This window comes from Pteropus vampyrus, unplaced genomic scaffold (assembly GCF_000151845.1).
Source record: "Pteropus vampyrus isolate Shadow unplaced genomic scaffold, Pvam_2.0 Scaffold22, whole genome shotgun sequence".
Lineage (NCBI taxonomy): Eukaryota > Metazoa > Chordata > Mammalia > Chiroptera > Pteropodidae > Pteropus > Pteropus vampyrus.
In genome coordinates, this window is record NW_011888803.1 from 13,556,985 (window position 1) to 13,575,253 (window position 18,269).

At 34.7% G+C, this 18,269-nt stretch overlaps 1 protein-coding gene and 1 pseudogene across 3 annotated transcripts in view; one reads left to right on the top strand and one right to left on the bottom strand.

Moving 5' to 3' along the window:
* RPAP2 (RNA polymerase II associated protein 2) overlaps positions 1-18,269 on the top strand; it is an 86,686-nt gene that overhangs the window by 42,947 nt on the left and 25,470 nt on the right. For all 3 annotated transcript variants that reach the window (XM_023528107.1, XM_011355644.2, XM_011355645.2), the window contains one exon: positions 5,608-5,676. In XM_023528107.1, coding sequence (XP_023383875.1) covers positions 5,608-5,676 — 69 coding nt within the window. The remainder of the gene's footprint in view (positions 1-5,607; positions 5,677-18,269) is intronic.
* LOC111736919 lies at positions 659-778 on the bottom strand (annotated as a pseudogene).

Below are 18,269 nucleotides of genomic sequence, written 5' to 3' on the forward strand. Positions count from 1 at the left end.
TGAAAAAATGCCATAGTGATGACTGACTAGTATTGAGAGATCTTTTCAGTCAATACTAGCAGTGGAAAAGAGTTGACATAAATAACCATATCCTTCTCTTTGAAATGATAATCAATAATAGGAACTTGTAGAACAGTGATTCTCAAGCCAGTTGTGCATCAGAATTACCTGGGGAGCTTTTAACAACTACAGATGCCTGACTCCACCCCTAGAGATTGAGTTTCATTTGGTTAGGGTTGGGCTCAGACATTAGTATTTTTTAAAAGCCCCCCAGGTGATTCTTATGTGCAGCCAGAGTTGAAAGCCTGTTAGCCTGTTAGAACTTAAACATAAAGCAGCTTTTTCAGCTCTTTGTAGAATCTTTCCCCAGTGAATAGAGCTGTCTTTTCCACTGAATTGCATCACAGTCATTTATCTGGAATGTTACATTGATTTACCTGTCATAGTGGTTCCATCAGAAGTTGCTTGATAATGATTCACTGTCCTATTGTTTAATCAAGATACTTTTCTAAATCTGGTTTGAATGAAAATTATATCTTGACACAAAAGTCCTTTTTTTCTTTCCTTTTTTTTTTTTTTTTAGGTGAGGCAGCCCTAGGTTGACCTCACAGATTGCAAGGACCTTGTCAGCTTACAATCCCTTATTTTTTTATTTTTTAGCCTACAGCACCTGGTCTTCCTAGGTGGTCTCCCATCCAAGTACAAACCAGGCCCGACCCTGCTTAGCTTCCGAGATCAGACAGGATTTGGGCTTGTTCAGGATGGCATGGCCACAGACACAAAAGTCCTTTTTAAATTTCATCAGTGATGAATCAAGGCATTTTTCTTAATCTGTATTGAATTTCAAATTATATTTTGAAACTCTTTTAAATGTTTTCTGTCAAATATTTGTTTTCATTTTTGAATTATCACTCAGACAATAGTAAATATATTCATTTAGCATCTGTGCTTGAAATTATCTTGACCCAGCAAAAGGAAAACTATAAGAACATGTAATATTTTGCTGGTCTGCCACTAGAAGTACTTTGAAGTGAAAACAAAGACCTTGTCATGTTTTTCCCAGTGCCTAAAATAGTGATATAGATAGAGCAGGAACATAATACATTTTTGCTGAATGAGTAAATGAAGTCATGAAATCTTAAATTTATGTTAACTTTGGAGGATTTGAATAAAATAGAGAAAGAAATTCTACTTAAATACATTTAAGAAATTCTACATAAATACATTTTTTTCTTGCTTATCCTTCTTTGACCTTTTTTGGTTATATGCTAGATTCTGTTTTAGTTGCTACGAACAAAGCAGTGAACAAAACAGACAAAATTCCTTCTCTTACGGAACTATACTAATGGAGAAGATATGTAAAATCTTAAAAACAATATATACATTATTATTGGTAGTGATATGCCCTTTCCCAGGTCACTCTCCTTCTTTTCTCCCATAAAAAGGAAGGGGGATGGTACTGAGGAGGGAGGAAGTTGTGATTTTAAATAGGCTGGTCAGGGACAACTTAATTGAGAAGATGCCATGTGTATAAAGATCTAAAAGTTGGTAAGGGAGCAAGCTATCTTGCTATCTGTGAAAACATATCAGGGAACAGCAGGTTCAAAGACTCTGGAGTCAGAGTAGGCCTGATTTGTTCACAGAACATTAAGGATGTTGGTGAGGCTGGAGAAATGAGCAGAGGCAAGGGTTCAAAGAGATACAGTCAGAAAAGTATAGGTTAGGGGGTGGGCATAGTATAGATTATATAGGTCTGTAGCCATGTTTCTTCTTGGACTTCTACTCTGAGATGGAGAGCACGTGGTAGATTCTGAACAGAGGAATGACATGATCTGACATACATTTTTAACAGCATTACTCTAAATGATGATTTGAGAATTACAGTAAATAGGCAGAGGCAAGAAGACCTTTTAGGATGCTGTTTTAGTAATCTAAGCAAGAAATGATGTGGACCAAATGATGTGAAAGCAATGGAGGTCATAAATAATCAGATTCTCTTTTGAAGGTAGAACCATCAAGGTTTGATGACTGGTTGGACATAGGATATGAAGAGAATCAAGGTTAACCATAAGATTTTTGGTCTGAGCCACTGGATTCTGGAAGGATTGGATAGTCATTTACTGAGATGGGTCTATCTGCAGGAGGAGCAGTTTGTGTGGGAAAGATGCTCAGTTTTCGCTGTACCAAGTTTTGAGATGCCTATTATACATTCAAGTGGAAATGTAAAGTAGACCATTAGATATAGAAGTCTGGAATTCAAGGAAGAGGTCCAGACTAGAGAAAATAAATTCAAAAATTGTTAGCCTGTTGTTATCTAATATTTAAAGCTATGAGATTGGATGACATTTCCAAAGGAATGAGCATATATAGAGAGAGGGGATGAGAGACCAAAGGGCAGAGTACCTGGAACAATCCAAAATTAAAAGATCTGAGGAGTGCCAGTGAGAGGGAGGGAAATCAGGCAAGTGGAAACCAGGTGAAGAAAGTGTTCCAAGGAGAATGAAGTGATCACTTGTGTCAAATATTGCTGATGGATTAAGGTGAGGACTGAGAACTGTCCATTGAATTTGACAACTTGGACGTCTTTTAAACATTGAGTCCTCACAAGAACCCTATGAGGTAGGTAGTACTATTGTTCCTGTTTTACTAAATTAAAAAAAAGGTTTTACAGCCATTGAATGTGTCCAAGGTAAAACACTACTAAGTGACATATCTGTGTATTGAACCCATGTCTGTCAAACTTTTTAACCACTATATTGTACTTTTTATATCTTCCAGACTTTTTAAAAATTTTTACTATGGAAAAAATTCATATTAACAAAGATACACATATTCTTCACTCAGAATTAATACATTTTAATATTCTGTAGTATTTGATTCAGATGTACATTTTTAAGTTAATTCATTTGTTTAATAAAGTAATTGAACGCCTACTGACAGGCACTTGTTCTGGGTACTTAGAATAAATAGGTAAAGAACACAAAGATTCCTACTTTCAGGGAAAACAGACATTAAACAATAATTATATGTTAGAAAGTGATAAATGGTACAGGAAAAAAGAAAAATATAGAGAGGGTAGGTAAGGAAGTCAGAAATTTGGGGCTGGAAGGCGGAGAGAGAGTTTCACTTTTTAATAGGGTGGTCCAGATGGGCCTTAATGCAGAGGAAACTTATCTGGGGAAAGAGTTTCTGGCAGATGGAATAGCCAATGCAAAAGTCCTGTTTGTTCACTTTCCCAGTCCAGTCTTCCTTCCTCAGAAGTAACAGATACTGTGAATTTGATGTATATCTTTCTAGTCTTTGTTTTTACACTTTTGCTATATATGTATGTGTCCATAAATAGTATTTATTGTCTGTTCTTGATTTATATAAATAATGTTATACCATACTTGCTGTCTTTCATTCATATTATGTAAGTCTAGTTCATTCATTTTGATAGCTATTTAGCATTCTTTAAAAGTGCCACAACTTATTTTTTTATTACAAGTACTGTTGCACTATCTTCATATACTGTTCCTTATGCATCAGTGGGAGAACTTTAGGGTTTATATCTAGAAGTGAAATAACTGAGCTACTTTATGCATTTTCAGCTTTATTAAGTATTGCCACATTGTTGTTAGATTGCTCACATCAACAGTTGTTAAAAGTACTATTTTTTCATGTCCTCATCAACCTTGCTTGGTATTATTAGTATTTTTGCCAATGTGATGGAGTGAATTATTATTTTTATATTAATTTCCCAGATTGCTAGTGAGATTGAGAGCTCCTTTTCAAATGTTTACTGATCATTCAGTTTTACTACTCTGTAAATTGCCTGCTTATTTCTTTGTCCATTTATTTATTAGATGGATTTTTTTAAGACTTTATTTTTTTAGAGCAGTTTTAGGTTCATAGCAAAATTGCTATGAAGGTACAGAGATTTCCCATATGTCCCCTACCCCCACACATACATAGCCTTCCTTGTTATCAGCATTCACCACCAAAGTCATACATTTGCTATAATCGATGAACCTATGTTGACAACATCATTATCATCCAGAGTTCATAGTTTACATTAGAGTTCACTCTTGGAGTCGTATAGTCATGAGTTTGGACAAATGTATAATGACATGTATCGATCATTATAGTATCATAGAGCATTTTCACTGCCCTAAAAATTCTCTGTGCTCCACCTATTCATCTGCCCCACTCCACCTTGCCCTTGTCCCACACTCCTGGCAACCACTGATCTTACTATCTTCAAACTTTTACCTTTTCAAGAATGTTGTATAGTTAGAATCATATAATATATAGTCTTTTCAGGCGGGCTTGTTTCACTTTAGTAATATGCATATAAAGTATCTCCATGTCTTTTTGTGGTTTGATAGCTCATTTCTTTTTACTGCTGCGTAATAGTCTATTGTCATAAAGTCCATTGTCTAGATATGCCACTGTTTATCCATTCACCTACTGAAGGACATTAGTTGCTTCCAAGTTTTGGCAATAATGAATAGAGCCTCTGTAAACTTTTGTGTGGACATGTTTCTTACTCCTTTGGTTAAATACCAAGGAGCATGATTGCTGGATCCTATGGTAGGAATGTTTAGTTTTGTGAGGCACTGCCAAACTGTCTTCCAAAGTGACTAGACCATTTTGCATTCCCACCAGCAGTGAGTGGAAGTTCTTCTTGCTCCACATCCTTGTCAGCATTTGGTTTCGTCGATGTTCAGGATGTGGGCCATTCTAATAGGTGTATAGTGGTATCGCGTTGTTTTAAATTGCATTTCCCTGATGGCATATGATATGGAGCATCTTTTATTATGTTTATTTGCCATTTGTTTATCTTTGGTGAAGTGTCTAGTAAGGTGTTTGGCCCATTTTTTCATTGGCCTCTTTGTTTTCCTGTTGTTAAATTTTAAGAGTCCTTTATAATTTTGGATAACAGCCTTTTATCAGATATTATTGGCTTGTTTTTTCTATTGATTGATACTGTTTTTTATTTAGAGCGATCTTTCTAAATGCCTTCTGAGAAACTAAGGCAATTGCAATGTATTTTGTTGTCATCAACTGCTAAGTGGTAGAATTTACTACTGATTTTTTAAAACTTAAGTTTTCTTGATAAAGTCTTAAAACTTATTAAGTAAACTCTCATTTCTGTTAATTATTTATTATGACATCCTTCATTGCCTGCTGCCATCCTAGCACAAGACAGAAAGGTGCAAAAGATAAATTAAAATTTTAATCAGAAATTGTTTACCTTGTTAAGTTTTAATAAAATGTTTCATTACGGAAAACAGAACATATGGTTACAGTAAGATGTGTACCTGTGCATATTTTAATAAACCATGCAATTTAATTTCCCATACTGTTCCTATATTTCCATTTCTTCTAACAGTATTATGGAGTATATAAAGCGGGGCTGGAGTGCTTACTTTTGAGATGGTCATTATCAGATAATAAATATCAAGCCACATTATTATGCTGTTGACTCTTTCCTGTCAAATATAGCAAGAAGAAAAAATAGTGCTCTTTGGTACATGATAGCATAAATCTGATTTTTCTAAAAATAGAAGGTTTATATATTTAAATGTAACAACCTTTGGTAAATTTTATCTTACTGTCTTTCAGATTAACAAATAGAAATATTATACACAAACCTGCAGAATGGACCTTAATTGCTGTGGTGTTGCTGTCATTGTAAGTACTCTTTCAGATTTTAACTCTAAGAACTAAATGTGAAGACTTCTGATTAGAGAAAAACAAAGTTGTTCATTGATTTTGTAAATATCCTTGGAATATGTTGTACTTAGTTTTTGTGCCTTATTTTCCTTTCCTGTATGATAAAATAACCTTTTCATATAAAGTGATATGCTATCTTTTGATAAGCTGTAATCGTTCTCTTTATATTTTTTTACTATCTTTTCTTCTTAGGGCCTTTTCCTTCACAAAAAGTACTTTTTTTTTTGAAAGAATAACATCCCTGTGTGGAATATCAACAGAATAGTTCTTTAATTTCACTTTTAATAGTGAATTTTATTAACATCAAATGGGCCTCATTATTTTAAATCTGTGTTTTTACCAACATATCTAGTGCTATTTCAGTTTTCTTTAACATTTTATCATTAATAGCATCAGAAAAGTTTTATCTTCCAAATTAATGTATATCTTTAAAAATCAAGCAGATTTAAAGGAACTGAAGTAGATGATTACTACACAAGCATATATAAAACATTTAATACACGTTCACCTTTTAAGAAATCACTAGTGGTTTCTAAAGATGTCTTTCACTAGGGTTAAAACAACATCTAGTAAGTGTAGTGTTTTTCAGCTTGAATTGCAAAAGTCTTCTTTTGAAAACCATTCATTACTGCATTATTGTTGCTACTTGGTGCTTGTTAGGTCATTGAAGCCCATAGGACATTGAAAACGTACTGGACACTCACAGGTCAAGAAGTGCTATGAGCCAACCTGATAGCATCTCCAGCCTTGCTTTCTCTTGCTTTGATATTACTTTAGTTTGACATGTTATTCTGGCTTTACTGTCCCAAGGAAGGCTGTGCTGGTAAGCATTAGAGTAGGCTTCAGTGAGCCAGCATTCATGTCACCCAACCAGATACAACTCACATGATTCATTAAATCAGAACACAGAAAATAACTTTACTTGAATGCCTTAATATAAATTTTTTATCAACCATAAGAACAAATCTTTTATTATTTCTACTATTCAATGTTCCAGTCGAATTGGTTATTTGTGAAACAGATCTTACTAATATTTTAGAAAGTTCATTCCATTTTATGAAATTTGTAAATATTTTGGTCACTGGCAAAAAAAAAAAATCAGTATCTCTGCTCACCCACCATATCCTATGCCTGCTAATAAACCCTCATAGATAACTGTTTAACTGTACTTCTGCAATTCATTATGCTAAAGAGGAAGTAACTTTTTTGGTTGACAAGTCAGAAGCCCAGGCCCAGCAGTAATCTCAGAATCTTGCTTTCTAAGCCAGTAACTGGAAGTATTATCTTAATGAGCAGCTGCTTACGGATGACACATTCTAGGTCCTACTTTTTTTTGTACCAGACTTGCCACATCTTCTCCAAAATGTATAGCAAGGAACAAAAAATTGTGGAAATGAAATAATAAAGTCTACATAAAATTTCATATGATTTTTCCATAAAAAAAATAAACCTCTAGTGTTTGATTTTAATAGAGATACCCATGTGACACAAAATACCGAAAACTTTGCTAGTCCTTTTATGCGCTATTTGACTTTTCTCACTTTGAATATAGTGTACGAACCTCTTAAGGGTCAGCGACCCATAAAAATAGTAACTTAATTCAAGAAACAGACTGCTTACATCTTAGATGTATTACATGCTTCACATCGTGCTATCAGTCTTTAGTTTGTAGCAGTAAACACTGTATTTCCTTTTGTCATTCACCTTGAATCCTTTCATTACTCCCTAACACCTACAGCTAGATCTACCCATCTTTCTCCTAGTCCTTGGTCCTTTTGATCTCTGGACAATCAAAATCCTTTCCAGTTAGGGCCCTTTTGGCTTTTTAAAAAATCCTCAGTCACTGTAGACACCAAGTCAGCTAGTAGTACTTCCTTGGTTTTTCCCTTTCATATCTTCTTTTCTCATAATTCTAACTTTTGCCAGAGGCCCTCATAAGGGGCCAGTGACATCATAAGATGTCACTGATCCTTTCCATTCTGCATTTGCACATTCTGTATATTCACTTGCTGAATCTCCTTATTCTCTGGTCATCGGCTTCTAAGACTTCTGTCTCCTGCCCCCATATTTTATTTCTTATTTCCTCTTTTCTCAGAAAGTCCCCTTTGGCTTTTCATATTTCTGCCCACTCCCCACCGCTCCCCCCGGCTCCCTGCCCAGGGAATCTGTGACTCAACTGAGAGCCCCTTTCATTCTCAGCCTTATCCTTCTATCACCCTTTTAGAGTAAATATTACTACATGAGATGTGGATAAAATTAAAATATATTCATGATGTTAAAACTAATCCCATTGACTTCTGTAAAGTATAATTATACTTTATATTTGCACTCTTCTTTCCTCCCACTTACAGTTCACTATTACTTTTTATCAAAGGCACTTTGTCATGGGAGAGAGAAAAAGCAGGCATGAAGGCCAGCATTGGATAAAGAACCTTAAACGTAGTGAAAAATATGGAGATTTTAGACACCCAAAGAGATATGAACAAATAAAGAAAAAAGAGTAACACACTCATATATTTGTAGAGCAGTAAAGTAACCCAACCATTCAGCCTTTTAATTTATTGCCTTTAAGACTGAACATAAGCATACATGGGATTATCTTTTTTCCCCTCACATAATTATGACTCAGAAAATCTTTGCATCTGTTCTCAAATTTCTAGTGGAATGTTTTTAGTCATTACTTGTAGAAATTTCTGGAATTTATGTTAAAAAATGAACTTCTTGAAAGTATAGCTAGGAAAAAGATTCTGAATAGCAGTTCTAGTCACTGAAGATATATAATAAGGTAATGTGTTCAGTATTAGTATAGCAATGGTACTATTTGTATATGAATATTACAAAGTTTGTTATTACTAGCATTTGTTTAATGCATGAAAGCTGTTTTCAAAATTCCTCATGAAAACAGAAAAGGACACATATGTATATATAAAATTTTCTTGGTATGTTGCTATACTGGTTCAAGTATAACTCTTGTTGGAGAAAAAAAAAATCAACATTTTGAGCAAAACATGATAGTCCAGAAGAAAGAAAGAAAGCTAGGTCTTGAATTTTCACATCTATATTCATAAAATTAGTAAATAAGATGTTTCTGTAGTAAATCATTTTTTCCTGGTAACTTCCCTTGTACTTTCATAGATGTAGTAACATTAAAATTTGAACTATAACATGTAATTTCATTGTATACTGATGAGAATGTTATACCCTTATAATCTCAGAAAGAAATTGATCAAATCAAATTGGTACGCCTGATCTTCACAAACTCAGTGAAATGCATCTATATATAAAAATACATCATGAACCATTTCCACCTCATTTAGATTTCTAACTACTTCCAGAAGATTTGAATGGCCACTGTGACTGCAACATTTTTAACATTTATACTATGTATTCAAACCCTAAATAGTTACCAAGAGCACAGAGAAAGACCTATTGAAAGCAGAGCTTATGCAGTATACATTTATTTAACAGTGAAGGAATTGATGTCCTTTTAGTTCACTCATTTTTTTTTAATAAAAGTTATAATTGACAAAGGTTCTCAAGAACTCTTTACATATAGAACATCTATAATAGTGAAAAATGACACAGTTTTTTAAAATAATTGATTAGAAATGCAATAAACTAACCTAGTAATTGATGTTAATGCTTAAACACTTGGTTATAGTAATTTTATATCTTAGTTGAACTTTATCAGACTTTATTTTTACATACTGTATGTTGAAATAATACAAAGCTGAATCTGATTTTCCCACATAAATAATTACCTAATAAGATATTAGGCTCTTTCCACAGTCTTAATGCATGATTTTTCATAAAAATGTATATAATTATATATAGAAAGTCTGCTAAAAATAGTACCTATGTATTCTATTGTGTAATAGTTAATGTATTTATATATTTTGACATGTTTATATACCAAATTAGAAAGCATAATAATTAGTTACAATCAAGGGTATTTTATGATGCTTCCTCATTATATATCATATATTTGTCTTTATATTATAATTTTCATTATACCCTTAATATAGGAGAACAGAAACCAAAGAATCACTTGTCTTCATAGTCACTGTATTCAGAATAGTTTCTCTGAAAAGACTTTGACTGGTATTTTGAGATTTTATAGCCATTATAGCCATAGGACACCTTTCTCAGTTCTGTCTCTTTTCTTCTTTCCCTCTTCCTTTTGCCCTTAGTCTTTCCAGTCCTCCTTCACCTTTGTCATTATACTTGAACCTGTAACACGAGATAGAACTATGCAGATGTTGATCTAAAGCTGAGAAATCTAGGGTCCAGACCAAAGGTATAGAGAAGTAGGTTAACTGAGTCTGACTTTCTTTATGTGCAGCCCACATACCAGCAATGGGAATCAATTTCTGCAAAGGCTTCTTATATTTAAAATGTAACCTTTTCACCCAAGCTTAATATGGAACCTTTGTAAATAGGCCACTACTTTGTGTTACGATGATCTGTGTATGGTTAATTGGAGATAGGAGTTAAATATCTCTTAGTAGGTAGCGAGAGAGAGAGAGATTCTGTGAGAATGATTTGGTGATCTAATGAAGGAGATGAATACTTACTTACTTTGTATTACTTAGAACAGAGGGTAGAGAGTGGCTGTGGTATTCTAACATAGATACATGCTGTTCCTAGTTTTATGCCCTTGATGTTCTCTAATGGAAAGCTTTCAAGATGATCTCCAAAAATGTCTGCTTTCATTTTATTTATCTGAACTGTCTGTTTCCAGTGAACTGTGGCCCACTTCCTAGGCAGAGACCATGCAATAGTTTATTCCCCCTAAAAGCTTTGAGTATTCCCGTCATCCAGGGAGTAGCATGTAAGTCCTGGGAAATGGTATTTATACAAGCTCAACTTAACCATGATCACTAAACAAAAGCCTTCTCTGGACACGGGCAGCCACTTTCAGTAACCATCATACAGATAGACACTTGAGAGAGTCACTTCCCTAGGGTACCAGGCATGAATGGAAAGATGTGACTAAGGCTTTTTGCCTCAGCATATTGTTTTTTCATAGCCCGCCCATCACTAATTTCCTTAGGGAAATGTGTGAACACACAATGAAAAATTAAGAGATGGTTCCTTAGAAATTTATTGGTTCTCAGAAGTATTTCAAAGCCTCTCTCCTAACATTCCCAGTTTAGTTCTGAGACCATAGTAGAAGAGCATTGAAATGATTTTTTATGTTTCCTTATGATTGTGTAATTTTTAAATATTTAAGTGAATTGCTATTGAGATATAATTCATACAACATAAAATTCACCATTTTAAAGTGTACAATTCACTGGTTTTTAGTATATCCACTGTGTTGTACAACTGTCACCACTATCTAATTCCAGATCATTTCCATCACCCCAAAAAGAAATCTCACATCTATTGGCTTAGTCTCAATTTCTCCTTCACTAATGTACTTTCTGTGTCTGTGGATTTACCTATTCTGAACATTTCACATAGACAGAATCATATAATATGTGGCATTTTGTGTTTGGCTTCTTTATTTGACATACTGTTTTCAAGGTTCATTCATGTTGTAACAGTACTTCATTCTTGTTGACGGCTGAGTAATAGTCTATTTTACGGATAATACTTTTTTTTTTCCCCCATTCAGTTGATAGTCCTTTGGATTTCTATTTTGGGCTATTATGGAACATTTGTGTACAAGTTTTTGTGTGAACATATATTTTCAGTTCTCTGAAGTATATACCTAGAAGTAGAATTACTGGGTCATATGGTAACTCTTTAACTTTTTGAGGAACTGCTAGACTCTTTTCCACAATGGCTGCCCTGTTTCAGATTTCCACTGGCAATGTATGGGGGCTCTATAGATTTAACTTTAAAGGTCATCTTCTTGCCTCACACCCAGTAGTCATTTTAGAAGCTTATAGTTGTAGTTCTTTCAAACTTAAATATGCCAGCGCTAATTGATTTTAGACCTTCATGGACTTGCAATATCAATTTCTTATGGGAATTTCTATATATGCAAAATGAGTACCTTTGAGCCCCACCCCACCCCACCCCACACACAAAAAAATCATAGTGTTGAACGTGAGATTTAATAAATATCTGAACCATGTAACTAGTGGTATTTATTTTAGATTCTTCCATATCCATAAAATTCCTTTTTTGTTTTTTTGCTTGTGTAAATCTTGGATTTATCTTTTGATATTTACTCTCACAGTACCTTTGTCATTGTTAAGTTTAAGTTTTTACCTATTTACTGAGGATTAAACAGTGATTAGATTATTTCCAACCTCCCTATACTCATTGCTGAGAGTTTATATTAAAAAAAATTTTTTTCTAATTGAAGTAACTTTACTCTCAGCCAGCAGGGCTATGTGGGAATCCAGACATTTTCTTAAGTAAAGACAATACTTAAAATTTTAAACAAAGCCTACTTTCTGCAATGATTTTTCCCCCTCAGAATCTCCTGTATTTTTGGCAATTCTATGTTGTTGTTTTTATCCATAAGTGGCGGAGAGTCCCTAGCCTTTAGCCACAATACATAGTAAAGTCACCAGAGATTCTCAGCAAAAAGATGTGCTCTCTCTCCACTTCCCCATCCCAAGCAGCAGTGGCAGTGGTGACAGTAATTAGCAAGTAGCACTTGCCCTTGCAAGTCACCGCCTCAACTTGAGGAGTCAGTCTTCATATCTACCAGGGACATCTTCACATCCTGACCTAGTTCACTGAGCAGACAGAGCAGGGGAAGCTAGGAAATATGAAGCTTAAGGGCACTAATATCTCTAGCCTCAGGATTCTGTGCTGTACGACTGTGATAGTCTTTGTCTGGTGGACTCTACTGGTTGGTTCGATTTCAGTCTTAGAACACTGAAAAAAGATGGAGCCGCTATTTTGAGGGAATTGTTACATAGCAACAATTGACAAAAAGCTTTCCAACACTCATCTACAAAGCTGCCCTATAGATCTGTCATAAACAGGATTTAGATATAAAGTTTTAAAGTCACTACAGCCCAGCCCTTTAAGCAAACCTATGTATAATATGTCACTGCAAAGTGAGTTACAAAGAACATGTTTCTTTTGAATTAGAAATATCAGTGGAAAGCATCCCCTGCTTCCTTATTAATAGGTAATCCTAAAGCATTAAATGCAAACATTATCAGGGCATAAACCATCTGTTATAAGAAATGCATTTTATTTTATTTGGCTATCATAGTCTTTTACAATCAAAGTTTTTATCTCAATTTTCTAGATAGTAGTTCTGAAATAGCCCATACTTCTTTATGGTACGTTCTTCTTGTCTACTTTATTTTTCTTAGAAGTCCTTACTAATAATAGCCTCACAGGCCTCTTTCAAATTTTGGGATTCAGCTATGTGCTTAAGATAAAACTAAGTGCAATTTAACTTTATGTAAATAATTTTTATCAGGAATAATATTTTTATTAAATGTAATTCCGTTACCCCAGAGGCCACATTTGCTATCAAGGGTCTCTTAAAACTCTAAAATCAGTTGCATTCTGGATGATACCCTTTTTTTTTTTTCCCTTACAATAGCAGCGTACAACCTTGCACAAATTTCTTAACCTTATTATGCATTATTTTTCTTGTTGGCAATATAAGGAGTTGGACTAAATTCAAGTTAAATCAACTTGGCAGAGAGAATTCAACTATGAGATGTTATAAGAAGCTATTCTAATGCAGTATGTCAGAGACTACTGAAAGAGACAGCACACATGAGTATATTTAGCATAGGAAACAATTTAATTTTGCTGATAGCGAGCCATGGTGACACTGCCCAAGTATTACTAATTTGTTAGATGTCTTAGTTATTAAGCTTGGCAAAGACATGCAGTGAATGATATGGCTTGTCACTCTTCTTTGTGGAAAGATTTTAAGTAAATGAGAAGAACAGCCCCAAGATTCCTTCTACTCCAGACATAGCTGACATATTGCTCTCCATATCAAAGATGAGGAACCTTCCCTGGATGCAAAAGGAAACAGTGGAGTAGTTTAGTACCTCAGCATTATACTAAAGGTGGTAGAGAGCAAAATAAAATGTGCAAATTGATTTATTTTAATGTAAAAATATGTTTTAAAATATTTTGCTTACAGAATTCTCACTATAACTGTGGACTCTTTTTTCTCACTTCTACTTTATTCTTTACATTTTATTCTGGAAATAAGTCTTATCAATGAATAGATATGTCTAGAAAGCTATTATTATGTGAGAATTTCTGATTTGTGTTCAAATCACATTTTGGAAAATTTTTGAAGTACTAGAATGTTTTCATCTTTTACTTTTTACTTTTTTTCCTCATTTATGAAAAGATCCCAAATGTTCATTGATACATCTTTTTTAAACTAGGTAAGGTAAAGTAACTTGAGTTTCTTTTCTGAGATAGTACCATCTGATTATTAGCTAAAGTATTGATAAGTACCTTACTGGTAGCCCTGATTTTTCTTAAGAGTTTGTTTGGATTTTTTTTTTTTTTTTTTTGTCTTTACTATGATGCCATGAAAACCAGCATAAGTAATACCTATGTATACCAGAAAGAGATGAGATCTACACTTTGCTGTAGCATCACAACTATAAATCAGTGCAGAGGCTTCTATACAATAATGGCAAAGTTTCCAAATACTTAGAAATCTGACTCAAAAAATAGCCAACAAATGTTTATAGGTAAGACTGTTAGGCCTTGTGGGTGATACAAAGGTTAAACAAAGCTCCTGCCCTCAAAGAGTTTACAGCCTGGGCAAGGGGGAGATCAGCATGAGCACAGGTAAGTACAATAAGATGTTGAGTGTATTAAATGGCAAAAAGAAGCACAAATGTTGTAGGGGTTCAAAGAAGCAAAAGATCTCAACTAGGAAGATCAAAAAAGGTTACAAAGAAGTGGGATTTGTAATGGGCCCAAAAGATAGAAGGAGTTTTAAGGAAGAAACGAAAGGATGGGGTCATTCTAGGAGGTAACCATAGTATGAAAATAGCGAAAAAGAAGAGATGTACTTAAAAATACAAGATAACTGGAAAGAGTGGTTGGGAAGTTGAATCTCTTGTAGAGATAGATCTATTAATGGCAAGAAAACTTATTTTAGTGGACAGCAAAAGTCATTTAAGGTCAGATCAGATATGATCCTGTCTTTCACCTTGTACCAGCCCTTCAAAGTCTTCCATTGCTTTTAAAGAAAAGCCTCTACTGTGACCTGCATAGCTCTGCGTGGTCCAGCCCCTTCTTCTCCAGCTTCATTCACATCACCCTACCTTGTTTGCCCCATTCCTGCCACTTTGCCTTTCTTTCAGCCCTTCTCATCATACTCTTACTCACCATGAGACACAGGTTGTTCCCTATGTCCAGAATGTTCTTCCTTCCTATTTTTCTTTGGTTAATTTCCCTTCATCTTTCAGAGCATGGGGAAATGTTTCTTCCTTAGGAATCTTCCTGACTTCCTTGACTAGATCAAATATCTTTATAAATAGTCCTTCATAATATCATGTACTTATCTTTCCTAATACTTGTCCAATTTTGAATTTCATATTTAATTGTATGATTACTTGATTAATTTGCCTCCCTCACTCAACTTGAAGATTTGAGGGGCTGGTTCTGTGTCTGATTTTACTCACCATTGTATGCTCAGCACTAAGCATTGTGTCTAGATCATAGATTTATATAAATACCTGGCAGAATGAATGAATGAATGAATGAATGAGATTAATTAGGAAGCTATTTCTTGCTCTTTTTTGACTCCTTACCTCCAGCCTACAAGTGCTTATTTATATTTAAAGTTTAGAAAACAAAATGGAAAAAACAAACACACCTATCCTTTATTCTTAACCTCACTGACCCATCAGACTATCATCCATTCACTTAACCAAACTTCTTGAAGAGCTAGTCTGCTGTCAGTGATTCTAACACTTTTCATTAATCCCTTGCATTCTGGTTCTTGCCCACACTATTTATGAAACTGGTCTCAAAGCCTTAGCTAGAAACAGCCTAGTTAACCAAAGAGCACTGAGGCAGTGAACTAAAATTATTACAATGAAAATGAAATGGGAGAGACATGCTCAGAGACGTTACAGCTCCAGAGGCTACAAGGTTTAGCAATGGGGTGAGGGAGGGGGAAGTCAAACATGATTTCACAATGTTAAGACAGATGACTGGGAAAATACTGGTGACTTTAGGGAAGTGGGTAGTAGGAGCTAATTGAAAGAGATGGTACATTAGGTTTAATACCTATTCTACAAGGCTATTCCTGTTTAAGGTGTAGGCATATTTATCTAGTTGGGAGATTCTCTAGTAGGCAGTTGAAAATGTGGAATTAGTGCTGAAGAATGGGAAACAAAATCAAAGACCTAGATTTTGGAGTCAGCATTGAGATGGGTGAGGTGGCAGAGGTAGTGGGTATTAAATGCAGAGTCGACATGAGGTAGAACCTATGGTATATCCACATCCATGCCAAGGATGTCTGAGCAATACATAGAAAGCAAAAAACGGGGAAACAGACATTTTTTGAACATCAACTCTGTGCAAATGCTGTGCTAGACTCTATATACATTAGTTCATTTGATCCTCACAATTCAGTGAGGTCAATGATCGTGTCCTACCTCCCAAAGGAAGGAAGAAGACTTTGGGAAGACAAGTACTTTGTCCAAAGTCACAGCTAGGATTCAGGCTCAGACCTATCTAACTTCAAAATATGTGCACTTTCCACTGCACAGTGTACCTCAGAAAGGTATATAGACAAACAGAACACTGTCGAGGAATCCAAAGTGGGTTTGAGGTTCAAGAAAGAGGTGGTAACTGCCTTTCTGAAAGCCAGGTAAATTATCTTCTGAACAAGGAGAAGGACTGAAAAAAGGCCATGGTTTTGGCAGTTAGGTGGTTGTAGGTGACCTTCAAGAAAGCAATTTCCACAGAATGATAGGTGTGGAAACCAGATTTAGACAGTTGTGAAGATATCAGATGTAGCAATTGAACACTCTTTTCATTTGGTTGGCAGAAGAGGAAAAGAGAGAGGGATTATAACCTGATGTGATATGGCAAATCTTCAGAAGACCTCTCAGGATAGGCTTGAGCATCTTGGTAGCAGAAGGGAAGATGTTAGGCAGTGTTGGGAGTACTAAAAAGACAGAATAACTGATGGGATATGGCCCCTGAAGAAACTGGGAATGTCATCAAAGTCATATTTGGGTTTTACTTTTTCTTCCCCTAACCACGTTGTTCATCCCCTTTCCCACAGCTTTCTCTCTCTTTGCCTTGAATGTCAGTGTTATTTGGTAACATTTTGCCTCCTGTACCTAATTTCAAGAGTGATCAAACCAACCTTTTATGTTTCTCCTTCTAAAAACCTGTTTCAGTATTATTTGATTCCTTGCTCTAATTGATTCTTACCCCATCACCACCACAGGTCAATGATCTGCTCTCGTAGAATTAACTCAGAGCAGCATTTCTAAGATTGACCTATATATACTATGTTTAATTCCGGTAATTAACTTTTTTTTTTCATATTCATGATTTTTACCTTCCCTGCCTTCTCTGACCCACAAGTCAGTATTAGGGACATATACGTGTACTTCACCCCCAAAAACCACACACACATAGACACACACATGTTTCTCCATGAGAATAAGATACTTTCCATTCATTAAAAAATTGTGTTTGGACAATGTGTAAACAGTACTAAACCATGAAAGATATCTACAGTAAGGGAGGTGAATTTGAAACCGTTTTCTTATCGAAACATAATCTCCAAGGATATTGTCTAGATTACTTTGTCTCCCTAGTGTGAAGCACTCAGTCTGTCGTTTCATAAGCGCTCAGTATTTGTAGAGTAAATCAAATGAATGAATGGATAGGAAAAATGGATAAATTACTGTTGATGTTATGAACTTAAACACAGAATTGGTAGCACTGGTAAAATTCATTGCACAAGGAGAAACAAAACTAGTTGCTTAGTATTACAAATGAAAGGAAGGGCAATGACCCTGTGTCTCTGTAATGATTCATATTTTCCAGGGTAGGTATAGTCTGATAAGGAATGTGACTATTCAGGTTAAAAAGAATTGCTACTTTTAACTAAATCTAGCATTGCTTTTTCGCAAATGTATTTTTGTAAAACCTTTAATAAAATTAATGAAAAACAATCAGATTTTGTAAATGTGAGAATATCCTTTAACTCATAATTGTAAAATTAATGAACAGTTTAATTTTTTAAAATGTTTCTTTGATTAAAAACTTTATTTTAAATACTTCTTTTCTCATCTCCCATGGACTTACTCTTTTATCTTCTGTGGACTGATAGAAAAATCAGAAAGCAGTTAATCACCAAGTATATAGATGTGGCACTAAATCTTTTATTTATCTGATGCATCACAGACACAATTCTGGAGAATTCTTTAAATGTTTTCCTTGTTGGTATTTGTTCGTTGAATTGGAAGCATTTATCAAATATTAATGGGTCCTAATGGAAAATTTCACTCTAGAGGCAAACTCTTTAACTAGTTTTACTGAATATATTTTTATTAACTAGTCTTGCAAACTTGAATGAAAGTTATAAAGAGAAAAAAATTATTGTTCCCAGG